The sequence below is a fragment of the Euleptes europaea genome, chromosome 4, assembly GCF_029931775.1.
Source record: "Euleptes europaea isolate rEulEur1 chromosome 4, rEulEur1.hap1, whole genome shotgun sequence".
NCBI classification, from domain to species: Eukaryota; Metazoa; Chordata; class Lepidosauria; order Squamata; family Sphaerodactylidae; genus Euleptes; species Euleptes europaea.
Window position 1 is genome coordinate 47,759,760 of NC_079315.1, and position 27,780 is coordinate 47,787,539.

At 45.6% G+C, this 27,780-nt stretch overlaps 1 protein-coding gene across 1 annotated transcript; it reads right to left on the reverse strand.

Annotated features, from left to right (window-relative positions):
• Window positions 1–1,127: 1,127 nt before the first annotated feature.
• On the reverse strand, window positions 1,128–27,679 carry DMRT3 (doublesex and mab-3 related transcription factor 3). The gene is made up of 2 exons (XM_056848730.1): window positions 27,232–27,679; window positions 1,128–2,092 (listed from the first exon to the last, which is right to left on the reverse strand). Exons 1-2 carry the CDS (start codon window positions 27,677–27,679, stop codon window positions 1,128–1,130), a joined length of 1,413 nt encoding a protein of 470 aa, XP_056704708.1.
• Window positions 27,680–27,780: the final 101 nt, after the last annotated feature.

Here is a 27,780-nt window from a genome sequence, read left to right on the forward strand (position 1 = left end):
ACCCACACAGTCCACCTAGTGCCCAACTTCAAGTAGGTGTACAGGATTTTCCAGGATGTGTAATGGGAGACTTCACAAAATTCCATGAGACAATATTAAAATAATTGCATGAGGATTCCATCTGCCTCGGAAACATAAATTGTCCCTCAGATGACTTTAAAATGGTGACTGCAAAAAAGGGATAGTATGACAGGTTGTCTAGATATTTTAAATATTTTTAACCACATTAATATGAACATATTTCTCAAAACTCAATGCCATGTTCAGCTGAACCCCAGTAATTGAGCACGCAGCTCTCACATAATCATTGGGCCCCATCCGTTTCAGTTGCCCTAGCTTCCATCAATAAAAGCAGGCTTGTTTGTGCTAGCTATATAGACTTCAATCCATAGGGACTGCCTCTCTTGAAATTACAAATGACAGATGAAACTGAAGATCATCATCTGAGTTTATTTTTCCCCTAGAGTCCTTAGCATGCTACATTAACCTGACAATGTTTGTTCATGTTTCACAAGACAGTCTCATGCAACTCACAGCTGTAATTGACTTTACACTGACATTATACATGTTTTCATCTAGCTGTGTGAAAATAATAGCTTTTAAGGTGTCTCTAAAAAGTGTCCAAGCTCAAACAGCACATGAGCATTTCACTCTAGTCAGTCTCTTCAGTAGCTCTTGGTTTTAACACCAGGATGATTATTGTCATAAAGTCAACAAGGTCCCTGTTTAGTCCATTTGCTTCAGAATTATTTGCTTTTTAAAATTTCATATATCCTGAGGAGTCCTCTCTTTGAACACTGCATTCAAGTACAATATCTTTTAACATTCCTGGTTGTCTAAAAAGGCAAGACTTTTGCTCCATTTTTAATCTTCTGCAGTTCTAGGTTCCTCATAACTATGCTTAAAATGAATCTTTTTTTCCTGTTGCTGTAATAAACATTCAGCGCTAAAGCCATGAAACAGTAGCTATTTGGCATTTTCCAGTGCAAGAAATAAAATAAGTTAGGTCTTTATTGCTAAAAGATAGTAACAAGCAAAATCACTTTTTATATCGTTACAAGGGCATGATTCTTTCCTCTTGATGCCCAGCAGTTCCACTGCATCACAAAGTATGTCAGGTAATCATTCTAGGAAGATGTGTTTAGTATTCTAGAGTCTGAAGAATCAGATCTTTCATCATAATCATCTTCTGTATAAATAGGTTGTTTTGACACAATTGGACATCCGTCATCAGGGAGTGAGATCCTGGGATCATCTGTTGGACGTGTAGGAAGGACAGGAGAACTTCGGAAGACACTGGTAGAATTAGTTGAGAAAGGACTGACATACTGAGATCTTAGCTGGTATTGTTGCTGCAGCGTCATAGTGTTCCACAAAGTCACATCGTTAGGTAGAAATGGACTGGACTGGTTTCTTGCCAAAGTATTCCTCAGCATCAGTGGATACCTGGGTGGCTGAGGGAATGGATGCTGTAACGGAACAGCCAGTGGATTTGGCACAACGTTACTAGTATCAGCAGAAAATCTCAGGGTATCTGGGACTCTAAAGGCAGATCCTACAGACCATTTTGAGGAAGAAATAGGATAAGAACTCAGAGTGTGCTCAAAAAGGTGGCCATTTGAAGGTAAAACCAGACCTTCCGATTCAGCTGAAGTTCTGTCTCCAACAGCTACCGAAGAGCGGCTAGACAGAAGGACCTCCACCGCACTCACCAGGTCACCCCCACAGCCTTTCAAGATTAATTCAAGCACAGTTGGTTTTTGGTTGGGGAAGATTTTTTTTAACACTTCGAGGGGTGGCCGGTTGGCTTTCAAGCCAAAAGGCAGAGAAACTGTCCCCGATGGACCTTCAATCAGGAAGTGATTTTGCTCTGGCTGATACTTGGGGCTCTCGGGCCTGCTGCTGCTGCTTCCACTATTTTTCTGGACTGCATAACCACCTTCATCCACAGAAACGATTTCAGGGCTCTCAGGAGTGAAACTGCTCTTGGCCTTTGCCACATCCGGGGAACTCCTTTGGTCTGCATCTTTATCGCTGTAAGTCTCGGTGCCGTCTGCTCCACTGGTGTCACCCAACCGTTCATCGGTCATATCTGTAAGACAGAACACAGTGGAGTTAACCCTTGCAGTTAGCACAAGAACACTTGCCTTTTTTAAAAAAAAATTTATTTCATTTGTACACCGCTTTTCCCCAGTGAGGACCCAAGCTGGCTAACAACTTTCTCTGCTTCTTCGTTTTATCCTCACAACAACCCTGTGAGGTTGGCTAGGTTGAGAGTGTGTTATGTCATACTTTGTGCACAAGAATGCCTGTCAAATTAAGACAGTAATGTAATGCATACATTTCTCTTTTAATTTACACAATTTAATTTTCACAATATATTTCCCTTAATATGACAGGCATTAAAGGAAAGTTTATTCCATGTTCCGGAAAGTGTCAAACAAGATGTTCTTACAACAGAGTCAGATTAAAGGCTTATCTAGCCCACTACAATGGCAGCAGTTCTTTGGATCTTTCTCAGATAACCTATTACTTCTAACTGGAAATGCCAGGGACTGAACCTGGGACTTTTCAAAGGGCAAAGTATGTGCCTAGGTGCTGGGCTGTTGCCAGGACTTGTGCAGTGTCAATGAATTAACACAGCAGCACGTAAAGTGGCTGCATGAACCAGACCTGGGTGATCACAGATACAGAAACAAAAAAAAGAAAGAAACTGTGTCTGGCATTCCCCATACCTATCATTGCAGATTACTGCCCTGTACCACAGCAGTATCTTTTTATGGAATCATGAAATATATCTAATACTCATAATCTGTGGATATTTAAATCCAGAGATTGGAGCTATGAACATACAAAATAGATATTTCTACAAACTTCACAGAAAAATCTGAAATCTAAAAAAAGGGGGGGTAACCTCCCCAATAATAGAAGCAGTGCTCGTATCTTGGAGAAATGAGTGACCTCAGTGGCCATTCCTAGGCAACCACACAGCTTTCAAGACTTGGTTTCTGTCAGTAAAAGGCAGGGGAGGGACAGAGCATTTTCTGCACTGCTTTGACTTTTGAAGGAAGACTCACTGGAGCCAGCCTGGCAGCCACCAACCAGCAACCTGCTACCATGTGACTTTCATGACACACCAAGGCTTGGCTGTTTGCTGCTGTCCAACAGTATCCACCCCACAAAAGCCAGTGTGAAGCAGTAGTTAGAGTTTCAGACTAGGATTTGGGAGACCCAGGGTCAAATCTCCACTCTGCCATGGAAGCTCACTGGGTAACCTTTGTCCAGTTACATGTTCGCAGCCTAACTTACCTCACAGCATTGCTGAGTGCATCAAATGGAGGAGAGGAAAGTGCTTTGGCTCCCCATTGTGAGGAAAGGCAAGGTATAAATGAAATAATAAATAATGCTGAAGGTGGGGAGACAGATAAAAGGTACTAGGTTGGTAGGTGGAAATGAGAGAAAGAAGCAGGGAAAGGCAAGGATGTGGGGATTGGCAACAAGAGGGAAAGAGGAAATAGTGTGGGACAGGGGAGATAGGGGGAAATTAGATGCCCCCCACAAGTCCTGATAGATTCTCCGCTGTGCAACTGGTCCTGGCCTGGCAGCTGGCACCACATAACTGGACCATAGTTTTCCCAGGCAGAGGCTGCCAGGAGGAGAGAAAACTGAAGACTGGAGGGCAGCTTAAAGGTAGGTTGGCTGGTAGGTGAGGAGGAGAGAAGGAAGCAAGAAAAGCTTTTAAGGAAGGGAAAGAGAATATTGTGGGGGGGGGAGGAAATTATATTCCATCCCCTGCAGGTCCTTGTGATCCTATAATTCTGAAATTATTCCTGATAAATGCATGCACTTTAAAAAAAAAAACCGGATAGGCTAGCAAGGCTGCATTTGCAGATCAGTGATGCCAGAAAACTTCCAGCAGATTGTTTCACTCTCTTCAACTGTAAACCAAGAATGACTGGTTTTTCAAACTGAGCCATTTGTGGGATTAAATACTCTTTTATTGGCCATCCCTGAGATTTTAACATTTGGCCACTTCGTAACCTAAAAATAAATCAGAGGCCAACTTGAGTCATCCAGCTTGGAAAACTACATGTTGTTGAATCAGTTTTCACACTGTCGCATATGCTATCTTAAGCACTTTAAAATATCCTTGATTCTATTCCTATCCTCTTTAACCTCAACTATGCGTGCAGGGTGCTTGACAAAAAAAAAAAAAAAAGCACTTATATAAACCAGTACTGTGCTCTACAGTCTCTTTTATTTGACTGTTTTGCAAGCTGATTAAAACACATATCTCCTTGGCAAAACCACAGAAAACAGAAAGATGTGTTTTTACAAAAGGAATTTTGGTCTCCCAGATATTCTTTTATGGGGCAAGCAATGCTAGGCATATCTTGATGCATTTACGATAAGCTACCAATAGCAGCTCTTGAATAGCTAGGGAGTTAGACACAAAAAACACCATATAGCACAAAACACACTTGCCTTACAGTCTAGGCATTCCTTGTTATTGTAGCAGGAAAATAATTTTGGTACGTTAATTATGTATTATTCACAAGCTAATAAAACAAATTGTTTAAACCAAAGTTCATTTGTCATTCTGAAAACAGACTTAACTTAGCCATTCATATCTTTGAAAATTTTGAATTTCACATAAGAAACATTAACCTTAGCATGTTTTCAGTGTGAGTTTAAAGAAATGCATAATGATAAAAATTGTTTGCAGTTTTTGATATTCTTAAAGATACAGATCAAATTTTATCATTTCCAGTGAGGGAGGTGGCTGGGGGTTTCATTAGAATAGTCTACGTTTCCCTTCTGACCAACACATTATTTGTTTCAGACTTAAAGTGAGAACAGAACCCCAAAAGTCTTATGATTTAGGTGACCCGTATCAGAAGCTATTTTTTTTAATGAGGTAGCCATCAAAGTTCATTAGAATAAAATTTACAAGGGTAATATAACAATAGCTTTCCTTAAAGCTTCTTTCTGGATACAGTCCTGAAACTGGATACTCATTTAGAGGGCAGACAGAAGTACTTTTCATTAGCCAAACCTGACCTGCCTACCTTCATACATGCTCTGGTGACATCTGGTGCAGGATGACTTTGAAAAGATCAAGAGAAATTCAACTGGTCCAAAAAATGGGACCTCCCACTTGTTCACTGGGATGAATAGCTGTGGACACATCATGCCTGTTTCAATCCAGTTTCTTTGGATTCAGTTTGTTTTCAAACTCAGTTCAAAGCACTTTAAACTCAACAGCTTGGAATCAGATTACCTGAAGGACCACCTTCTCCAACTTGATGCAGCCCATACACTCGAGTCATCCGAAGACGCTCTGTGCCACTGCCATCAATGCTTTGGTAAGTATTTTTGACACAGCCATCTTGACAATGGCACCAAGATTAAGGAGCTCCCTGTCCCACGAGGCTCAGCTGGTGCTATCCCTCCTGACTTTTAGAAGATGGTTAATTTTTGGTCAGATCTTTGAATAAGCTTAACTGTTGTGATAAAGATATTACATAGAGTTGCTGCTGGGATTACATTTTTGTGAAACATTATTGCCTCTGTTTTCAACTGAGGCATTTTCATTTTTTTTATTTAGTTTGTAACTACATATTGTATTTTAGGCCTTCAGTTTTATCATAAGGTACTTTAGGGGTGTTCAGTCAAGAGTAATTTTAATATTTTATATTTTTTATTTTAATAAATAAAGTAATAGAACCACCCAGTGTTCACAGTACACTACAAAACTGTTTATGTTACACAGAGTTTTGCCTCAGGCTAGCTATTCAAAAAAACATTTTTAAAGGGAAGTAATAGATGTCTCTGAGAGATTCCATAGTGTTAAGCCCTAGTTATCCTTTATCTGGGGGGGGGGATTTTTGTTTCAGTCTTAGGATAAAATTGAGGAAGTTGTCAAAGACTTAATTAGGACTTGTGATAGTGATGGGAAAGTATTTGCATTCATATACAGCATTGCTATCTGTACAGCATAATGGAAGAATGCCGTGTTTGTTTTTGAATACCAAGTTATATTGAAAATGTTCCTTATGTAAGCATTATCCTAACTACAATACACAGTTCTTTGCTGAAAGTGGAAGGTGGTCAGCCTAATCTTGTTTAAAAACCACACTAAAGAATGTGTCAGGGAGAGGTGATAAGCTTTGCTGTTACATCAAAATTGTCTTGCATTCTGAATTCCACATGAGCTTTAAATGAGCACTGCTTCCCTCTTCCGAAGAGTTCCACACTTCCTAAACTTGAGCAAGTGAAAAATAAAAGCATTGGACATGATTGCCACATTTGTTCATTTTATTCATTTAAAACACTTATAAGCTGCCTTTCCACGCAATTTAGGATCCCCAAGGCAGTGAACAATAAAAACAAAATCAAAAACACATAACATTTAAAACAATTAAAACTAAATAGAATCATAGAGTTGGATGGGACCACCAGGGTCATCTAGTCCAACTCCCTGCACAATGCAGGAAATTTGCAACTACCTCCCCTCCACCACACCCCCAGTGACCACTATTCCATGCCCAGAAGATGGCCAAAAAAAAAAAAAAACCTCCAGGATCCCTGGAGGAAATTGTTGGCCTGGAGGAAAATTACTTCCTGACCCCAGGGTGGCGATCGGCACTACCGTGGGCATGTGAGAAAGAGCCACGAAAGCCAAACACTGATGCAAATCTTCCTGCCCTCCCTCTCATGATCTGCCTAAGGTAATAGAATCAGCATTGCTGACAGATGGCCATCTAGCCTCCGCTTAAAAAGAGAAGGGAAGGAGAGACCACCACCTCCCCAGGAAGCCTGTTCCTAACTGTTAGAAAGTTACAAGTCTCCCCCATCCTATAATTATGCATTTGATTTTTCCTACCTAAATGCAGAATTTTACATTTATCTCTGTTGAAATGCATTTTATTAGTTTTAACCCAATTCTCCAGCCTGTCAAGATCATCCTGTATCCTGGCTCTGTCTTCTATCATATTTGCTACCCCTCCCAATTTAGTATCATCTGCAAATTTAATAAGCATCCCCTTTATTCTTTCATCCAAATCATTTATAAAGATGTTGAATAACAAAGGGCCAAGGACAGAACCCTAAGGCACTCCACTAGTCACTGCTCTCCAAGTGGATGAGGAACCATTAACAATCACTCTTTGGGTGTGACCTGTCAACCAATTACAGATCTACCTAACAGTAGACTTTGTTTCATTTTTAAAAAACTAGCTGTTTATACCCCTTAAACCAATCCTAGGCTGCAACTCCCTTTCGTCATCATGTGTTCTGTTTTTGCTATGCTGAGCACCGATTCCCTTGCAAGAGAAGACTGAGGAAAAGCAGGAATTGAGCAGTTCTGCCCTCTCTTCATCTCCTGTTACAATTTCACTTTCTGATCCTGTCAGGTTCTAGGACTCCGTTGCCTCTCAGGAATCATCCACTTTACTCCAGACGTTAGCAGAGAGTTTAAAGTAGAATTTATTTGAAAGGAAGGGTACAGTAACCTATGAAACACAACGTTACAATGGCGCCAAATCATTTGGAGGGTATTCTTATAGTGTACACAAGCTAGCATGTTTACAAGTAACATCTTTGAAATGCAAAACATCAGAGGTTCCCCAATACCAAGAGAGAGAATTCACACCTTAAGATCAGAGCAGGATTACAATCAGGAAGTCACTTTGAAGTGGAGATCTCTCGAGCCTTTTGGCTGTTGCCTCTTCCTTCCCACGGGAAGGAGAGATGAAACGAAAGTCACCTCGCTATCCAGGGTCCGATTGCATGCCCTCGCTGACACTCCGCCTCCCCAAAGGCCCCCCCTCCAGATTTCCTGGTTTGTCCGGGTAATGGCGATGGAAATCCGCTACAAGGGTTGGAGCCTGTACGTGAACAGCGGACACCCACTCATCGTGACTGGAATTTAAATGTTTCCAACGCACAAGATATTCCAGTCGGCCCCTGCGCCTCCGAGAATCGAGCACCTTGGAGATTTCAAAGTGCCGTTCGCCCTGTACCATGATGGGAGTTGCCGCTTCGGGTTCGGGGTGCCATTCTGGTGCTTGTAGAAAGGGCTTTAGTAGACTCACGTGAAACACCGGGTGCACCCCTTGTAAGGATTTGGGTAGCTCCAGCTCTACCGTAACCTCATTGATAACTCTGGAGATAGAAAATGGGCCCACAAACCGTTGGCTCAATTTTTTACACGGGCGTAAAGACCTGAGGTTCTTAGTGGAAAGATACACCTTTTCTCCGACCCTCAATTCCCACTGAGGTGTTCTGTGTTTGTCTGCTTGTAGTTTGTACCTGTCTTTAGCCTGTTCCAGGTTTTTTACAAGCCAGGGCCAAGTGTTCCTCACTGTGTGAGCCCATTTAGACACCTCGGGGGGATCGCCTTCTGGTGGGGTAGGTACAGCCCCTAATGGTCCAAAATCCATTCCATAAACTGCTTTGAATGGGCTCACCCCGGTTGCAGAGTGCACCGAGTTATTGTAGGCATATTCTGCCAGTGGCAGCAGATCAACCCAATTGTCTTGGTGATAATTAACAAAACAACGCAAATAACATTCCATCACCGCATTAACCCTTTCGGTCTGCCCATCCGTCTGGGGGTGATAGGCAGATGACAAACCCAACTGCACACCTACAATTCCTAAGAACGCTTTCCAGAACTTGGACACAAACACGGAGCCCCTGTCACTCAGGACCTTCCGTGGAAATCCGTGCAATTTGAATATGCAGTGCACAAACAAGCGAGCCAGTTTATGTGCAGATGGCATCCCTTCACACGGCACGAGATGAACTTGCTTAGAGAAAAGATCCGTGATTACCCACAGGACAGTCTTCCCCTGACTGGATGGGAGGTCTGTTATGAAATCCATCCCAATCACTTGCCAGGGTGCCTCGGGAGTTTCTAGGGGCTTTAATAATCCCGGGGGTTTTCCCATCAAACGTTTACTAGTTGCGCACACAGGGCAGGATTTGATAAATACTTCGATGTCTTGGCGCATCCCAGGCCACCAAAACTGTCTTCTTATTAGGTGTAAGGATTTAGCAAACCCAAAATGTCCCCCTATTGTTGAACTGTGGCTCCGTTCCAATATCTCCCGCCTCAGTTCCCTGGGCACGTAATGTTTGTTCTTACAGATACCGTTTTGGTCCGTCACCTGGGATGGGATAGATTCTTCCTCCCGCTCCCGTTGAAGAGCCTCCCCCCACCTTTTCTTGACTGCCTCCGGGAGGCTTTCTGGAACTGCCCAGAGGCGGGGAATGGCAACATCCGACCCCGGCAAGGAGATGGGAATCGGCCCTTCAGCCTGGTCCCTTCGCTCTATTTGGGAGCTTTCCCCCCCCCTCCCCAGCGGTTGTGGTTGAAAGTTCTCCGGGGACTGCTGGGGATGAGGAGGTGGGAGCGACCACATCTCGAGGGAGACTCGAACTCGAGTCTTGTGCCGCCGCGCGGCTTTGTGCTCTGGTCAGAACTCCTGCACTATTCCCCTCTGGAGTCAAACCCAGGTGTTCCCGTGTGAAGAGAGAACCCACCGGCCGCTCAACCTGACACTCATATTGCGGCATGCGAGACAGTCCGTCTGCTAAGCAATTTTCTTTCCCCGGCATATGTTTGATGGTAAAGTTAAACTTAGAGAAAAAACTCGACCAACGTACTTGTTTGGCGGACAGCTTCCGCTGACCCAAAATAGATTCGAGATTCCGATGATCTGTACAAACCACAAAGGGCTCGGCCGCTCCCTCCAGGAACTGTCGCCAAACCATGAGCGCATGTTTAATTGCCATGGCTTCCTTTTCCCCAATCGGCCAGTTTAGTTCAGGACCAGAGAACTTCTTAGAAAAATATGCGCAGGGTCTAAGCCTCCCTTGATCATCCCTCTGAAGGAGTGCGCCTCCCATCGCCTTGTCCGAGGCATCTACCTGTAAAGTGAATGGCCTGGAGCAATCTGGGTGCGCCAGAATGGGTTCAGAGGTAAAGCGCTCCTTAAGAGTTTCAAAAGCCGCCTGACACCTGGCGGTCCAAGGTACCTGGTATTGTGCAAAAGTGGCCCCTTGCCCCTTCCCTTTGGTTTTAAGCAAATCAGTAATAGGCAAAGCTATTTGAGCGAAATCCTGAATAAAATTTCTATAAAAGTTCGCAAACCCCAAAAACTGCTGAACCTGTTTGCGAGTTCTGGGAGGTTCCCATTCTAACACTGCCCTCACCTTCTCCGGATCCATGCTTAACCCTTGTGGCGAGATCACATAACCCAAAAACGACAATTGGTCCTGGTTGAATGCACATTTTGATAACTTAGCATACAAATGATTGTCCCTTAGACGACGCAACACCTCCCGCACCAATTCCCTGTGCTCTGCGGGATCCTTGGAGTAAATGAGCAAATCGTCTAAAAAGACTACCACACCTTTAAATAGGAGGTCGTGTAGAATCTCATTAATTAATTGCATGAAGCACGAGGGCCCCCCAGACAGACCAAACGGCATGACTAAAAATTCAAACAACCCATAACAACAAGAAAAGGCTGTCTTAGCTTCATCCCCCTCCTTGATCCGGACCCGGTAGTAGGCTTCCGCCAGGTCAATTTTCGAGAAAATACAACCCTCCTGTAACACACTCAGGAGGTCTGGGATTAAGGGAAGGGGGTAGGCATTAGTTTCAGTAATCGCGTTAAGCCCCCTATAGTCTACACACAGTCTGAGATCAGATGTACCTTTCTTCTTCACAAAGAAGCAGGGAGAAGAAAATGCAGCTTTGGACGGTCGTATGAAGCCCCGCTCCAAGTTCTTGTCCAGAAATTCTCGCAGCACTGCTTTCTCTTGAGGACTCATGGCATAAACTCGGGCCTTGGACGGTTTAACGTCCTTAATCAGTTCGATGGCACAATCCGTAGTGCGATGAGGAGGCAATAAGTCACAGTCCGTCCCCTCAAATACATCTGCGAAATCACTATATTCTGGGGGCAACGTGGGTTCCTCCAAGGCAGCGGCGCTTCCCCCTTCGCCCCCGGGTAAATCATCCCGGCTGTGTTTTTCGCACTGAGGAGCTCCAAACACCACCCGCCTTTGTTCCCAGTCAATGCTCGGGTTATGTCCCGCCAACCAATTAACGCCGAGGACCACCGGGTAGGAAATCTTAGGCACTACCGTGAAGTGGATCTGTTCCCAGTGGTTTCCCACCCCCAGCCACATCTTGCGAGTGTGCAAATGAACCGGCCCCCCCCGCAGGTCACTCCCATCCATTTGATGGAAATGTAAGGGTTGATCCAGTTCTCGAGTCCCAATTTTCAGACGTTCTACCACCGCCTGATCAATTAGGGTCCGGGAGCACCCGGAGTCCACGATAGCCACAACGGCCACCGGTTCCCCCCCTTGGGGATTTCGTAATACAACAGGTATCAGCAATGTCTCTCCCTGGTCACTCACCCTACATGGAGCCGGTTTGGTTTCTTCCAAGGGTGCCCTCTGTGCCGGTTCCCTCACAGAAGGCCGTCCTCGTTTTTTGCCGGTGAGGGGCTTCGGAAGCTATCTCGGGTGCCACGGTTGTGGAGATCCGATGAGGTTTCCGCTTGCAGGGCCGCCGCCCCCCCGGCGACCGTTCGTCCCCTCCGCTCTCCTGTGCTCCAGGTTCCGAGGTGGTGTCGCCTCCCGCTCTTGTGTCGCCCTGTTGCTCGTCCCTTCTGACGGCGTGTTGGTACATCTTGCTGCAAAATGACCCATCTTCCCACACTGAAGGCAAGCTCCCTCCCTGAACCGACGTGCCCTGTCGAGACTGTAGACTCCTCGATGTCTTCCCTCTCGCCGGGGACCTGCTGCGTTGTCCCCTCTCGTGGGCGGGATAGGGATCGTCTTCGAAGGACGATCCTTGGAGAACTGGAGGGTAAGCTTGCGGTTCTCCACTAGAGCTGCCAAATTTACCCACTCTTCCACTGACTCTGGATCTCCCAAAGTCAAACAGCCATCCAGCACTTCCCACCGCAACCCTTCGCGGAAATGCTGGACCTTTGTGGCCTCACTCCACTCCCTTATCTTGCACGACAAAGATAAAAAGTCCTGTGCATACTCACTTACTGAGCGGGCTCCCTGCTTCAAACGACGCATGGCAATCTTTGCTTTTTCCCCCCGGTGGGGGTCTTCGAACCGGCGTCGTAGAGCGCACAAGAACTCATCCAGGGATGCCAAAACTCGGGGCATAGTTTCTGCCGCTGTCACTGCCCACTCCACTGCCTCCTTCTCCAGCAGGCTGATCACATACCTGACCCGAGCTTCTTCCGAGGCAAAGGTCTCCCCCTGGTCCTTCATAAAGCCGGAGATTTGGAGTAAGAAGTGAGACAACTGTGAGCTGGACCCGTCGAAAGATACCTTCAGGTCTCTGGCCGTAGGGCGTCTGGGCGTGGGAGCCTCCCCAACAACGAGCGGTCCTGTAGTCGGCCGTGAACCCGTTTGGGATTGTTGCACGGGCTGTCCAAGCCCCCTCACTGCCCCTAGAACGGCTGCCAGGTCTCGCTGCAAGGTATCTAGCTGAGTCTGCAGGTCCCGATTCTGCAGAACGAGCATCTGATTCTGTCCGCGTATCAGAGTGGCCGCTTCTGCAGTGAGGGTCGGGGTGTGAGCGAGCGTGGGGTCCTTCCACCCTTCCCCTTCTCCATACCAAGCGGCCAGCGGTCCCCGGTAGAAGTCGCCTCCTGGTTCTGACGCTGCTCTCTGCCGCTGCCCGGTCTCCGAGAATCGGGGGGTCCACGTCGGCCTCCCAGGGACATTGGTAGGCCCGGGTGGGCGCTGCTCCGGGGTCGCTGCTCCTTGACCAACCTCAATATCAGCGGGAGTCTGCCGAAGCTCCTCTCCCGCGTTGAGCGGGACCGAGGGTGGTGCCGACATCCTAATACTACTTCTAACCCGAAAACAAAAAAGGTTGGGATTGTAACGTACTGTCAGGTTCTAGGACTCCGTTGCCTCTCAGGAATCATCCACTTTACTCCAGACGTTAGCAGAGAGTTTAAAGTAGAATTTATTTGAAAGGAAGGGTACAGTAACCTATGAAACACAACGTTACAATGGCGCCAAATCATTTGGAGGGTATTCTTATAGTGTACACAAGCTAGCATATTTACAAGTAACATCTTTGAAATGCAAAACATCAGAGGTTCCCCAATACCAAGAGAGAGAATTCACACCTTAAGATCAGAGCAGGATTACAATCAGGAAGTCACTTTGAAGTGGAGATCTCTCGAGCCTTTTGGCTGTTGCCTCTTCCTTCCCACGGGAAGGAGAGATGAAACGAAAGTCACCTCGCTATCCAGGGTCCGATTGCATGCCCTCGCTGACAGATCCCCACAATGGGCTTGTCCTTATCCTTGTTCTTATTCTTACTCTGTACATAGGAAAAGAACCCTTTCTTGTTGTGTTTAGCATCTCTCGCTCTCCTAAGCTCATACTGAACTTTAGCTTTCCTAACACTCTCCCTACAAGCACTAGTTATTTGTTTATATTCCTCTTTGGTTATAAGGCCCTCCTTCCACTTCCTAAATGAGTCTTTTTTATTTCTCAAATCTTTAAAAAGCTGTTTATGGTGCCACACTGGCCTCTTTAGGCTCCTCCCATTTTTCCTTCTCATAGGAATGGTTTGTGATTGTTCTTTCATTTTTAAGAACTCCCACCACTCTTGAACTCTCTTCTTGAGTATTTTTGACCTTGGGATTCTACCCAGCATAAGTTTAAGTTTGTTAAAATTTGCTTTGCTATAGTCCAATCCATATGTCTGACTATGTACAGCTTTTCCTTTCCCCAAGATTGTAAATTCAAAAATTACACATTCACTACTACCGAGGGTGCCTACTACTTAAACCTCATCAACCAGTTCTTCCCTGTTGGTGAGAATCAAGTCTAAGATAGTAGACCCCCTAGTTTTCCCTCTCCATTTTCAGGAAAATGAAGTTGTCAGCTAGGCAAGTCAGGAATGTGTTGGATCTTGCATTTTTAGCAGAGTTGGACTTCCAACAGATATCCGGGTAATTGAAATCTCCCATGACCACTGTGACCGGGCTCTTTGAGAACTTTGTAGCCTGGTCTAGGAGTGTCTCATCCAAGTCCGCTCACTGTTTTGGTGGTCAATAGCAGACCCCCACTTGAACTGAAGGAAAGATCAATGAGAATCAGGGAGAGAATGCCAGACAAAACAGAGAAGTCTTCACCAACTGATGGAAGACTATGATAGAGGGGGAAGATGAATCTCCTTGGGGAAGGAATTCCATAGTTTTGGTGCCACAATCAAGAAAGACCTTTTTTGGGATGCCATCTGTCTAGCTTCAAATGGCAGAGGCACCTGAACCAGGGCCTGCAAAAATGATAGTAGTGGTTTGGTCAGTTCACGTGGGAGTAGGTGGTCCTTAAGATATGCTGGCCCCAAGCCAAACCGGACTTTGCAGGTCGATAACAGCACCATGAGCAGGGCCTGGAAGAAGACTGGGAGCCAGGGTAGATGGAACAAGACTGGACTGAAATGTTTTGAACCCAGCTCCAAATCCATAAGCAGGCTCCTCGAAGTAGCGTGGCATCGTTACAAGTAAAACAAAACATTGGAGTTCTAGATTTCTGTAATAAAATGCAGTTCAAATCAAGTAATGCAAGCCTCTAAAAGAGAAAATGTGCCAAATGATTTCAATTCTTGACTTCTGATTTTAAGATTTGAACTTCATAGTTTATTGCTGCATTTCTATCTTTAATTTTACCTGTCTCTGCTTCAAAACTTTATTATTCAATGATGTTTCTGTGACAAGATGCTGACATTGCAATCCTAAACTTGTTTACTCAGAAATGTCCTACTGAGTTCAATGAGGCTTACTTCCTAGTAACTACACTTAGAATTGCTGCCTGAATCTGTTAAGGGGGACTACGTGCTATTGGTTGAATATACACATGAATTCACCCCAAAAATGACCCGCACTCATTTGCTGTTCACAGTAACCACAGTCTATCTGATAAACAATTTGTAGCTTTCATTACAACTCACTGTTCAAGGTACCATTGTCTGCTTGCTGATGTAATTGCTTCTTAGTTCAGATTAGAAGGTCCACACGCTCCCATAAAGGTGCATTTTCTAACTTGTAACCTTGCTGAATCCACAATGTAAATAAAGTTGCCAGGAAAAAAGAAGAATCTATACCCTTTAATAGAGATTTAATATGTGGTAAAAGAGGAAATGAAACTTGGCATGGAGCTAAGTAACATCACCTGAAAATTGCTGCAGGTCAAACTGATATTAAAGGGACAGCTAGAGATCCAAGTTTAAAAGCTGGCAAAATAATATAATGCCTCGACAGACCTAATCCTTCATGTCTGATTTCTTGGGAAGCGGAAGACAGACAACCAGCCTGCTCCTATCTTTGAGAAGCAGAAGACTAGCCGAAAGGAGAGCTCGAGGGGAAGGGGCACACGTGATTGATGAAGATCTGCTCCTCCCCTCCTCCCCTAAAGCTGTTAAGCAGAAAGTGCTGACTAGCTGGCAGGGAAGAATTTCTCATCAATGCTCTTTGATTGTATTTTGCAAACAAATGCCTGTTGCCTGGTAACATTTCACTTGAGCCTGACCTGCTCCAAAAGTTATTGCTATCAGATTCGATTTACACTGTCCTTCTGTGATTACTGTAATCTTTTAAACCAAGAAGTTCACATATCAGTGAGGGGGGAAAGTGTGCAAGTCAATAGTGCTACTATCCATCAGTTATATAAGCTTTCTACTGCTAGAAGAGTCTTTTGTTTCTGCTTTAACAAAAGGGGGCTGCTTTTCAGTTCCATTCCCTTCCAAAGCAACCTGGAATCTCTAGATCAGGGGTGTCGAACTCATTCGTTAAGAGGGCCGGATATGACATAAATGTCACTTGGTCGGGCCGGGCCATGTGTACTAAAATTAATCAAATAAATAAATAAATACCATAAAATGTAATGCCAGGTACCAGAGATACAAATTTTATAGAAGACACAGGCAAAGCCAATTATTTGTTACTTAAAATACAAACATGCTTAAAACAATAACACTCTTACAGTACTTTCTTTTATTTAACAGTCTTTGATAACTGACACTTCTTTCTCTGAACTACTGCATCAAAATCTGTGCTGTAGCACACTTATACTCAGTTCTCATCAGGCCATGTTCTGAAGTTTTTTATTTTTATTTTGCTAACACCACAGTTCAAAGCAGAGTGACACTCTTCTGAGCCCATTAACTTCAGAAGAGTTAGAACAGTGTAACTCTGCTCAGAATTCCACTGCAAGTGGCCATCCGAGTGCCACCCAGTGACTTTTTTTAATATAATAATTTTTATTATTTTTTCAACATATATAGACAAACAAATCAACAATTAGTAAAGGTCATCAAAATAAAAAACAAAAAACAATAGATTATTGTTGAAAATGCAATTAACATGTTTAAATAAACTATATGACTTCCCCTCCATCTCCGTCTATCTCATTATAAATTTGTATACTCTTTTGATATAGTTCTAATCCAAATATATTTTATTTCAAAACCAAATATAAAAATTCATATTTATACTTAATTCAAATATACTTGTTATCTATCTTGTATTCAATCTTATTGTAATAACTATGCATTCTAACGTGTACACATCCCTAAAATTGATATGCCACCCAGTGACTTTTCATGAGTGAGCAGAGATTTCAGCCAGCTCTTCCTAGTCCTCCACTATTACTGGTATTTATTTGTTTGTTTATTATCCAAATAACTTTGGGAATCATTTAGTACAAGGAAACTCCATTGCCTCAATACACCTGCCTTACAATGTAATTCTACAAAATAAGGGCTGGAAACTGGCAGTGGTTTTTAAGAGAACTGAAAGGGGCCCGAAGGAAGCATCACTGCCCATGATGTTCACACATACTTATTTTTGCCCAGTGTCACCTCTGATCACATAGGTACTACAGTTTGTTGAAACAATACAAAAACATACCCACTCTGTTTGTCTGAGGTTAACAGAACGGCTGTACACAAGCAGCAAAGCTTCAACTCTTTAAAAAAAAAAAACTATTTCCAACGAGTCCTGTGGCACCTTAAAGAATAGCAAGCATACTTTATAGATTGAAAAGATTCATACCCTTGCATCTCAGCACCTGCTCTGACTCAGGCTTCCAACAATCACATTAAAAATTATTATAAAACAAATAAAGACTGCATTAAAAATACCCAAATAAAATGATGGTAGCTTAAAGGTGATGTACTAAAACGAATGACAGGATTGTCCATTAGAAACAATGGGAGAGGGTGGACAGCCCATTGAAGATAAACGGAGTCAGGATTGTCAAATGACTTGCATGGGCTCCATTGAAATATATTACAGCACAAAAAGAGTTGCAAAGAAAATGTGGAATGGATTTTCCATCAAGGTCTCTGGGCCCAGATATATTACTCTGAGACTGGAATGACAGACCCCAGAGTGGAATGACAGGCCCTGGGACTAGCAGAAGTGTTCTGGGACTGGAATGACAGCCCCCAGAATGGAATGACAGAACATGGAACTAGCCTTAAGGGAAGCCCTGCATAGAGCGAATTACAGTAGTCTAGCCTGGATGTGACCGTTGCGTGGATCACCGTGGCTAGGTCTAGGCGAGAGAGATAGTCGAGAGCATCCTGATCTGGTGAAGATGGTATTCTATTTGAGATCTGATTGGCTGTGCAGAATTTTTAAAACATTCCTTTGGTGGCAGCCACCACCGCATTACAAGGATCTTCACTGTGTGACTGAAGGTACACTGTGGCCATCCTTTCCTGGCTGGCTCTGCCTCCTGCAGCAGTCATTTTGTGTCTGTCCCCAACACGGTGTTTCAGAATTACAAAGGTGCCCGCAGGCTCAAAAAGGTTGGGGGGCCCTGGCCTAGAGTATGGGATGGGATTTTTCACAGAGAGACTATGAAGGGGATGCTCTGGGTCAGTGGTCAACTGCATGGGCAAAAATGTGCAAGGAACTCAGGCAGGGTGTGACACAAATGGGAACACAGAGGTAAGGAAGGCAGAAGAAATGGAAAGTAGAACTGGAAGGAGGACAAGGACAAGATTTGTACTTGACACAGAGGACCCAGAACACTTCTGCTGCTCCCTGGGGCTGTCATTCCACTCAGGGGGCTGTCATTCCAGCCTGGGGCATAGATGGGCTCCAGGCGCGGAGGTCTCTGGGCTGCTCCTATTCCAACAGCCACTGACTGCATGCAGCCAGGGGAAGCCTCTCCCCCCCTCTTCCCCCCAGATCCTGCCCTGGCTGGTGGGTAGGCTGCGAAGCGTCTCCTTGGCTGCCGAGAGGGCCGAGAGGGCCGGATAAAAACCCTCAAGGGGCCGGATCTGGCCCCGGGACATAGTTTTGATACCCCTGCTCTAGATTTTTCTGGCCTTCAGCAGCAGCTGTCCCAAAACAACCCAGAGGCCAATAAAGCCCTTGTTTGGGATTCCTTGCTTACACACACACATCCACACACATAGGATGTACATATAAAGATGGTGAATCTCATATGACAGTTGAAGTTCTGTAACTGGAGGTCACTGAAGGCAGGATCAAGCAGCAACTAGTGGAGGCAATGCACCAAACAGAGCTAAGTAGCTTCCAGAACTCAATGGAGGAGGGAAATTGGCAAGGAACTGAGAAACTGACAGCAGGATTACTGAACAAGCAATGGGTGTGATCCAGTTAAGCACACTTAAATCCAATTGATTTCAATAGGAGAGAGTCAAACAAGTACACTTCAGTGTCTCCCAGTGAAATGAGATTTAACTGTGCTGGATGCTGGCCAAAGTGACTAAGGTGTTATCCCAATGAAGTCAATTAAGAAATAAAAGTTGCAAAGGGCTCCCTTAAAGTATAAAGCAGTAATTGCTCATGAGAGCTTTTATAAAATTTCCTGAAGTAATAAGTCCAATATGGTGTTCAAAAAGTCCAACATGCAAACTACTTAAAGAATGGGGCTTTGATTTAAGCAAATGTTTGTAACATTACTTAGCACTAATGCTAATTCTTTGTGGATACGGTTTTCAAGTTGCTGTTCAGCTTAAGCAAACTCCCTAGCTGCCACTCCAAGCATATTTACCTATGTTCAACTGAAATCCATTAAACATACTTCCAGTTACACCTGAATCCTACACCTGCTGTGCTGGAAAGAATTCCCACTATTGTCAAGGGGGTTTACTTTGTAAGTTTATGCAGAATCACAGACTACAACTTCTTAATGTCTTGAGTAACTTCTACAAGGCAGGTTTGTTTTGAATTTAAGGACTTTGTCTGTTATTCTTAGTACTGTATCTGCACTTTTTGTAAAACAAAGTGCCAAACAAGTACACCAAAAAGAACATGAGAGAGCCCAACTTTTTTCTAACTTTCACTCCTCCGCTTCCTTTGAGCCCATAGCAATGATGTTGGAAACCTGCCTTCGGAGTATATAACAAAGGCAAGAATAGAGGATTTTAAAAAAGTGTTTCTATTAAGAAAAAAATTCTTATATAAGCTTTATATATTCTGAATGGTATTTTGCATGTGTTACATTGAGCAACAATATAACGCATATAGAACCATTCAGTACATGTAAAAATTCTTCATTGTAGGATTTCCATTATTATAAGTTAATTATTAAATTGTAATTTCAAAAAAGTAAGCTCCATATAAACTGTAGTATGATTATTGTTTAACTTTGGGTGTTTTTATGTTTGTTTGTGAAAAGAAATTAAAAATTACTTTAAAAAAATATATATAGTATTTTCATTAAGTCAAACTGTGAAAAATATGAGGTGTTTATTTATTAGCTTTTTCTTCATATATTTTGGGGGGGGCAGATGATAACTATCTCAAGATGCCCTCTCTCCATTTATGGCATTAAGACTGCAATCCTAAACAATTTTATAATACTTGATCTCATGGCGTAAATTGTTTCTGAGAAAATATACATAGAACTCCCACTACATATCTTCTTAAGATTAGGGTGACGTCCTTTTTGTGTTGTGTGCTTTAAGAGTTAATTGCTCTTTGCCCTATAAGTCAGTGGGGAAACTTCTCAATAGTTGCAAAAACTCTGTTGTTTTGAAGCAGGGAAGAAATAAAAATCCATGAGACTTGGGACAGGGAGTCCTGAGCTCCAAAATGTGCTTGGTAGAGAGAAACTGCTGGCCACCTATGGTAGAAAGACTGCCATTTAAAGGAGAAAGAAGCTTTGTACTTAGATCCTGAATCATTTTTGTCATCTACATATGTATTGGTGAGAATTATACCCAGACTGTTTTTACAAGCATCCAAGGGGTCTGGGCTTATTTCATAGTTAAGGGACCTTTGGCTCAGGAGGAATTACTGGGGGGAGAGTGGGGAAGATCCACTGCTGCCAATCCCAAATTCTATTGTAAAGCCATTGCCTTAATCCAGCCTTAATTTTTTTTTTACTGCTTGGGAGAGAAGGCTGCCAAGCACATTTAAGAGAAAAGATGCATCGAGAGGCTATGCATATTGAACTTGGAAGTTCTAACAAGTTCAGTGGGATTTTCTTCCAAGTAAACTTACACAGTCACAGCCCATTTTGCCAGGTGCTTGTTGAAAACTGTCTGTGATCCTAAACACACTTAGGTGTAAATCAGGTGAGTAATTCAGATTTGTAAAAACCCCATTCCTAATCACTTCCCTCTTAAATTTTCACCTGCAATCAAATAGAGTCCCAACAGTAATAAAATGGAAAAGAGCTCCAACTTTATTGGGTGGGGGCCAACTCCACAAGGTAGAAATGAAAGAATCAAATGGTATCCTACAATAATATCGATTGGTTTTTTGTTTTGGCTTTTTTAAATTCATGATCAGTGAGTTTGGCTCCCATAGATTATCTCCAAATGAACTGGGCATGCTTCAGCAGGATTAAACCCCTTCCTCGGGATGCTCAGAAGGCTGTTTGTGTTTTTTTAAACCCTAACAATCTGGGCATCCTCCCCAACGCATTAGTGACACAAAATATAGTGAATAAACACTGAGAATGATTAACACTGTAGAGCCCCTGAAAAAAAGAACCCTTCCAAATTGGGGGGTGGGGGCTTTTGTTGCCACCTTATATTCTCCCATGGCCTCAAAATCCCTACAGGAAAGTTAAGCAACATCTTTCTCTGGCCCTTCTGATCCCAACAATTATCCTGTAGCGTTTTTACTCACACATGCTTAGTCAAGACAACTGGTGTGGTGCAGCAGTTAGAGTGTCGGACTAGGAAGTGGGAGAGGCAGATTCGAATCCCATTCTGACAAAGAAGCTTTGGCCAGTCTCTCAGGCCATTTATGCAGGGGAGGTTTTGCCTTGGATTTGCCGCTCTCTAGATGCATATTTTCCCCATCTGAATTCTCAAAACTCTGCATGGGGGCTTATTTTTGAGTTTTGAGAATTCGGATGGGGAAAATGTGTATCTGGAGAGCGGCAAATCCAAGGTAAAACCTCCCATGCATAAATGGCCTTAGTCTAACCGACCTCACAGGGCTGTCGAACATAAAGGAGAGGAGACGATGTGGTTATCCGCGTTTGATTCCCCACTGAGAGGAAAAACTAGATATAAATATCTGCATTTTTAAAGTACATTGATTTCAATGGGATTAATTTACACGGTGATTCTGGTTAAAATCAGGGCCTTCCAAGAATCAGCCTCAACAGACCTAATCTATGCCCCCCAGTCCTTTCGTTTCAACGACCTAAACAGACATCGCCAGGGTCGCAGTCCCTGACTTGAAGGTGTCCACGAACGAATCCGACCCTCCCCAACGCCTGTCCCAGCTGGGAATCGCCGCCCAGTCCTTTCCTAGCCCTCTGCTCTCCAAAGCCCAAGGAAAAAAGTTTATCAGCCCCCTGTTACCAAGAAAACCCAGGACCAGGAAAGGAGGAGCTGCATTTTTCAGAGAGCCAAAATCGAATCCACTCCAAAAACGGAACAGAAATATCCCTGAGAGTCACAATCCACCAGGATTTTTCCACATAAACACTGCCCCCTCCCCACACACCGACTTTAGTGTAGAAGTTACACTAAAGTAATCTGCTATTCAAAATAAACTCAGAGAAATTTACTTCGGGTGCTTGATTCTGCATTCTGTTGAAGTCAACATTGCCATCTTTCCATTCACTTTAAAAAAGTGCTTGCTTCCAAGTAAACAACCCTATAGGATCAGGGACATACATCGAACTGTACAGCAGTAAATCAAGCAGAATCCTTTAATCCGAAAGACTAAAAAACCTTTCTAAAGCGCATCCCCTTTGTAGGTTATTTATTTTTAGCCCGAGACCCAAAGAGGCGCCCAGCATCATTCTCCCCTCCTCCACCTTACTTTTCAGGTGGTCTCCAGAGAAATGCAGTCGAGGATTTTGGTACTACAGATTAATTTGGAATAAAGGAGCGCAATTTCGTTTACCGGAGAAACGCCTCCAGCTTTCCCGGCAGTTTATTGACGCCTCCTAGTTCAGCAGGAATCAATTTCCAAAGCAAAACCCGTTTTCCGCCTACACGCCCCAACAATCCACCAGCATCTCAACTCAGGGTGTGTATGTGTGTGTGTGTGTGTTAAGTGCCGTGAAGTCGCTTCCGACTCAGGGCGACCCTATGAATGAAAGTCCTCCAAAATGTCCTATCTTTGACAGCCTTGCTCAGATCTTGCAAATTGTAAGTATTTAGGTCCACATATCTGACAGGGTCATCCAGAGATAAAGGGCTTCATTTGAACGGACTGCCTGTTTCCTTCTTCAGCGTTATTTGTCATTACAGAGAAACTACTCTGTTAGGGGCCGTTCTCCTCAAGCCATGAGCCCTCTTCTGGCGAAGGCAGAAGGCTCTCCTCACCTGAGCTGGTTTTCTTTTTCTGTTTCTATTTGTAGAAAGTGTGACTTAACTACTTCGGAAGAGCCGCACGCGTACTGTCAATTAATGACATATGACTATGCAAACCCCAAACTGCTAACTGTAATCCGAAATCCGGCAGATTATTTTAAAAACTGGATCGGGGATTAACGTGATCTCGAATCTCATTTGTATACTTGGAGAGGTGGGAGGATCGGAAAGTTGCGCGACCCGATTCTGTGCCTGTTTACCGGGCAATTAAACTGACTGCGGATTCTTAGTGCGACTTTCTTCCAAGTGCGTCTGCAGAGTGGTGTAGTGGTTAAGAGCGGCGCGTTCGATTCCCCACTCCCCCTTATGAAGCCTGCTGGGTGACCTTCGGCCGGTCACGGTTCCCTCAGAACTCTCTCAGCCCATGAGGAGACAGGCAATGGCAAACCACCTTTGAACGTCTCTTGCCTTGAAAACCCTATGCCATAAAACAGCTGTGATTTGACGGCACTTTCTATCACACCACCTCCCCCCACACAAACAGCAGGCACCTTGTGAGGCAGGTGGGGCTGAGATGCCTATTGGGGGGGGGGGGCAGGCGATTGTAAGCTTCTTTGAGACTCCTTTCCGTAGAGAAAAGCGGGATATAAAAACCAGCTCTTCTTCATAAAATGGTAGTGGGTGGTGGGAAGCGCCCTCAAATCAGAACTGATTTATGGCGACCCGTAGGGTGTTCAAGGCAAGAGACGCTCAGAGGTGGTTTGCCATTGCCTGCCTCTGCGTGGGCTGAGAGAGTCCTCCTGGGAGACCTGTGACTGCACCCAGCAGGCTTCATGCGGTGGAGTGGGGAATCGAACCCGGCTCTCCAGATTTACAGTCCGCCACTTTTAACCACCACGCCAGGCTGGCCCTCTTAAAATTGTAATACCGGTTGAAATAAGGGAGAAAGGGTTAAAAAAATAGTACAATACACCAGCTTTTCAAAGTGTTCCTTGTCCCGTATTCACTGTTCGTTAAAAAAAAAAAAAGTCAAGATCAAGAAATTAATTTATCTCGAAGAAGGTGAACGGGATGCAAACTGGGCCATCCCCAAAGCTCCCGAAAATATTTTGCTTCATTCCGCCAGCAGCCAGCGTCCTGCCGACTTGCCTCTTACACCCTGCGGAACATTTTGAGCCCGGGCTGGCGTCTTTCTGTGGCCTCGATCCTGCGGGATCTAAACTGGTGGTTAGCGTTACACAAATGGGGGCTGGGCGCGGCTCCATTATGCCGAGCAGCAAAATTCAGTTTGGAAAAGAAAGGAGGCCCCTTTGAGGTCAGGAGGAAGGAATCGAGTCGTCACTGGACCGCGGGTTGAACCGGCTCCCGCAACTTTTGTCATTCGCGTTAATCCTGCAGAATTCGCGGGGGGGGGTTGTAGGGAGAAGAGTGATCCCATAGGAGGGATCCCACTCCCTAACCCCCTGCCAGCGGGGCCCGCGGAAAGGATTCCCGGTGTATTCCGACGCCCCGGGATCTCGGCTGCCACCGACTCAGCTGTACAGCTCCACCGCCTTTAAGGAGATTACGCCGGTGGTTGTTGAATAACAACGATTTCTGTCCTTCAGCACAGTCTTCGCCGTTTAATAAAGTTCGGGGATTTAAAGCCTTACAGCTTGCTTTGGTGTCAATTTCCACTGAAAGCGGGGGGGGGGTGGCTTTTTGTCGCCTGCTCTGGCTGCATAAACTCGTCAAGCGTTTGGATTCAGTCACACACTTATTTCCTTGGATAGAAGGACTACCAATTTCCATCTATTCCAGTAGCATTTGTTCCCATTTATGCCCACTCCAATTACGTACATCTGCAATCATGGGCACATTTACCTAGAAGGGAGTCCTATTGAATTCAGGGGGACTTAATTCCGAGTAAATATGCAAATGATCAAGATCTTCTCTTTAAAGGGGGGGTTTATCTCGGACAGCGGTCAGTTACATACTCGTTACAGTTATCGCTAAAACTTTAGGAGTGAGGTGTTTAACCCGGACCCATACCTCCTCTGGCTCCTAGAACAGGATCACTAATTAGAAAAGTAGCCTCTTCTAATTTCTATAAAGAGAAATTATAACATGAATCGTGGATTTAAATAGGATAGTGGCATAACTAATCCAGATTTAGCCTTTTTTTTAGTTTGCGCCGGAAAAGCTGCAATTATCAGAAGGTTTGAAATAAATGAACTTCTGACAAGCCTGTCTATAGAATGTGGGTGTAAAACAAGGCTTGGGGTTCATTTTCTGTCCCACGGGTTTACAAAAACGTTTTCTCACTGAGTTTCCAAGCCCTGCCTTTCAAATCTCAGGCTAAGGGAGAATATCCATGCCGCACAACAGCCCACTGCTTTCGTTGAATTGGACTTTAAAATTATTAAATGAATGCACAAGTCGGTAAATAGTAATATTATAGGCTGTGATGATTATTGACTATTTGGCCAAACCAAAAGAACAACTTGCATGTAAAGCCAAAGGGACAGCAGCACCAGGTAAAATTCAAGTGCCCTCTTGGCCTTCTTGAAATTACGAACCACGTCAACAGTACTGACTTTGCTCAGGATTCTTTTTAAAAACTGAGTTTATGCCATCCACTGTTTGCTCACTAGCATTAGACCGGAACCACCGCCAAACAAAAAAACCAGCACTCTTTCCTTTTCCCAAAGTAAAAATAATTGTATAGAAGCAATTTCAACACCAGATCTTTCCGTTTTGCTAAAGTCTGGTGGTTCACTCCATAGTCCAGTCTAATGTCTTATTTCATTCGGATGCAAATGATTTCTGGTCCCTGTTCTTTCCAATTGCTAATCCCCCCCCCCTTGAAAACCACATTTTTCGCAAAGCTTCTTGTTGGTAAGAAAGGAAAACTGGAATAACGTCCCACACATCCAGGGACACGGGTCTCTCACTCACATGGACTCAGCATCACCACAGAGCGCTCGCAGGGCCCTGGAGGCTGGAACGACCACTTTGGGACCCTCTAGTGGACCTCTCTATTTCGGTCCACCATCCTTGATCGCTGCTGGGGTACCACTGGATTTGGGGCCGAGATCCACAAGTCCCATTACGTTAAAGACACGGAGAAAAGGAGGCATACACGGCGTGGCAATGGGGCAAAGTCAAAATCGACATGAGCTACGTATCACCGAAATTAACAACATTTAGCCCAGCACAGGTTGTGTTGGTCATTAAGGTGCCACGGGGCTCCTGATTCGTTATGCTCCTTCAGACTAACAGGACTGCCTATTCGGAATTACTCCCGAGGAAGTGTAGCCGGAACTGCGTTGCTGCTGCCCCTCTGTCTCGCGGTCTTGCTCGCTTGTTTTATTCTTAACAAACACACACCAGCGGTGTTTCCGAGCAACTTATTAGACCCCTGGGGAAACGGGAATATTTGGAAGTGTAAGATTTCCAAAGCCCCCAGGAAGATTTCGGGTTGGACTCCGGGCGCGGCACATGAAGGAGGCACAAAAGCCTGATCTGTAGGTGAGGCCAGAGCCCGGCTGCCGCCCTCCCTCCGTCGGGCACGGGGCTTATCGCGTTCAGTAGTGAGATGCTACTTCGCGGTATTTCTTGCGAAGCTGGAGAGGAGGAGGGATCGGGCCCCTTTCGCTTTACTGACACGCCTGCGACCGCCGAGAACAACGAAATCTCCGTTGCAGAGCCGAAAGGAAAGACAAGCAGCGCTGCGAAGTCCCAGCCCCGAGCCCGGCCCTCCCTCTAAGCCAGCCTTCGCTCCAGGAGGGAGACATAAGAACACAAGAAAGGCCCTGCTGGATCAGCCCGAAGCCCATCAAGGCCAGCAGTCTGTTCACACAGTGGCCAACCAGGTGCCTCCCGGAAGCCACTAACAAGGCGAGTGCAGCAGCACCATCCTGCCTGTGTTCCACCGCACCCAAAATAATAGGCATGCTCCTCTGATACTAGAGAGAATAGGTATGCTGCATGACCAGTATCCATTCAAACTAATGGCCCTGAATACCCCTCTCCTCCATGAATATGTCCACTCCCCTCTTAAAGCGGCCTGCCGGGATGCCGACCCGCCAGCAGCCGAAGAGAGACGAAAGGGGCCCCTCGGTGCCGGGCTCTGGAGCCGCTGGGCAACCGGAGCGCCGTCCTGGTTCGGGGCTGCCTCCTGCCGTCTGCCGCGGGAAGCCTTCCGCCCCAGGTAGGCGCCGCTCTGAGCTCCGAGAGTCCCGCCGCCCTGGGGAGCAGCGGGCCGGGGAGCCCGGCAGGCTCCTGCCCCAAGTCCCCGGCTCCCCCGGCCCCAGCCTCCTCTCCCCGGGGCTTCCCCCCACCCCTGCTGAAGAACCCTCTCCGGGCAGCGGCCACGGACACACACACCCACCCCCAGCGCCCAGAGCCCCCACCTGCTTTGGCCAGCTGCTCGGAAGGCAGGACGGCGGCGGCGGCGGCGGGTTGCTCGGAAGCCCAGCGCAGGGCGGCGGCGGCCAGCTCGAGGGGCGGGCGGTGCGGGGCGGCGGCGGCGGCGGGGGCTCCCTCGGCGGCGGGCGTCGGGGGTCCGGGGGCGGCGGGCAGGGCGCGCAGGCTGTCGGGGATGAGGCTCTCGAGGCTCTCGTTGGCCTGCTGGCGGCGCAGCGCCACCTGGGCGGCCATGACGCGCTGCCGCTCGATGATGAGGATGCACTTCTCGCAGGTGCAGTCCTTGAAGCGGCAGTAGCGCTTGTGGCCCTTCAGCCACGACAGCACGCCGTGGTTGCGGCAGCGCGCGCACTTGGGCGTCCGCTGCAGGGGCGCCCGCGCCGGCGGGGCCACCGGGCCGCCCACGTACAGGTAGGGCGAGCCGTAGCCGTTCATGGCTCCGCCGCCAGCCGCATCCCGTCCCGCCTCGGGCGCACCGGCCAGCTGCCGCGCCGAAGCCCCACTCCCCGACGGCGGGCGGGCGGACGGCTGGCTCG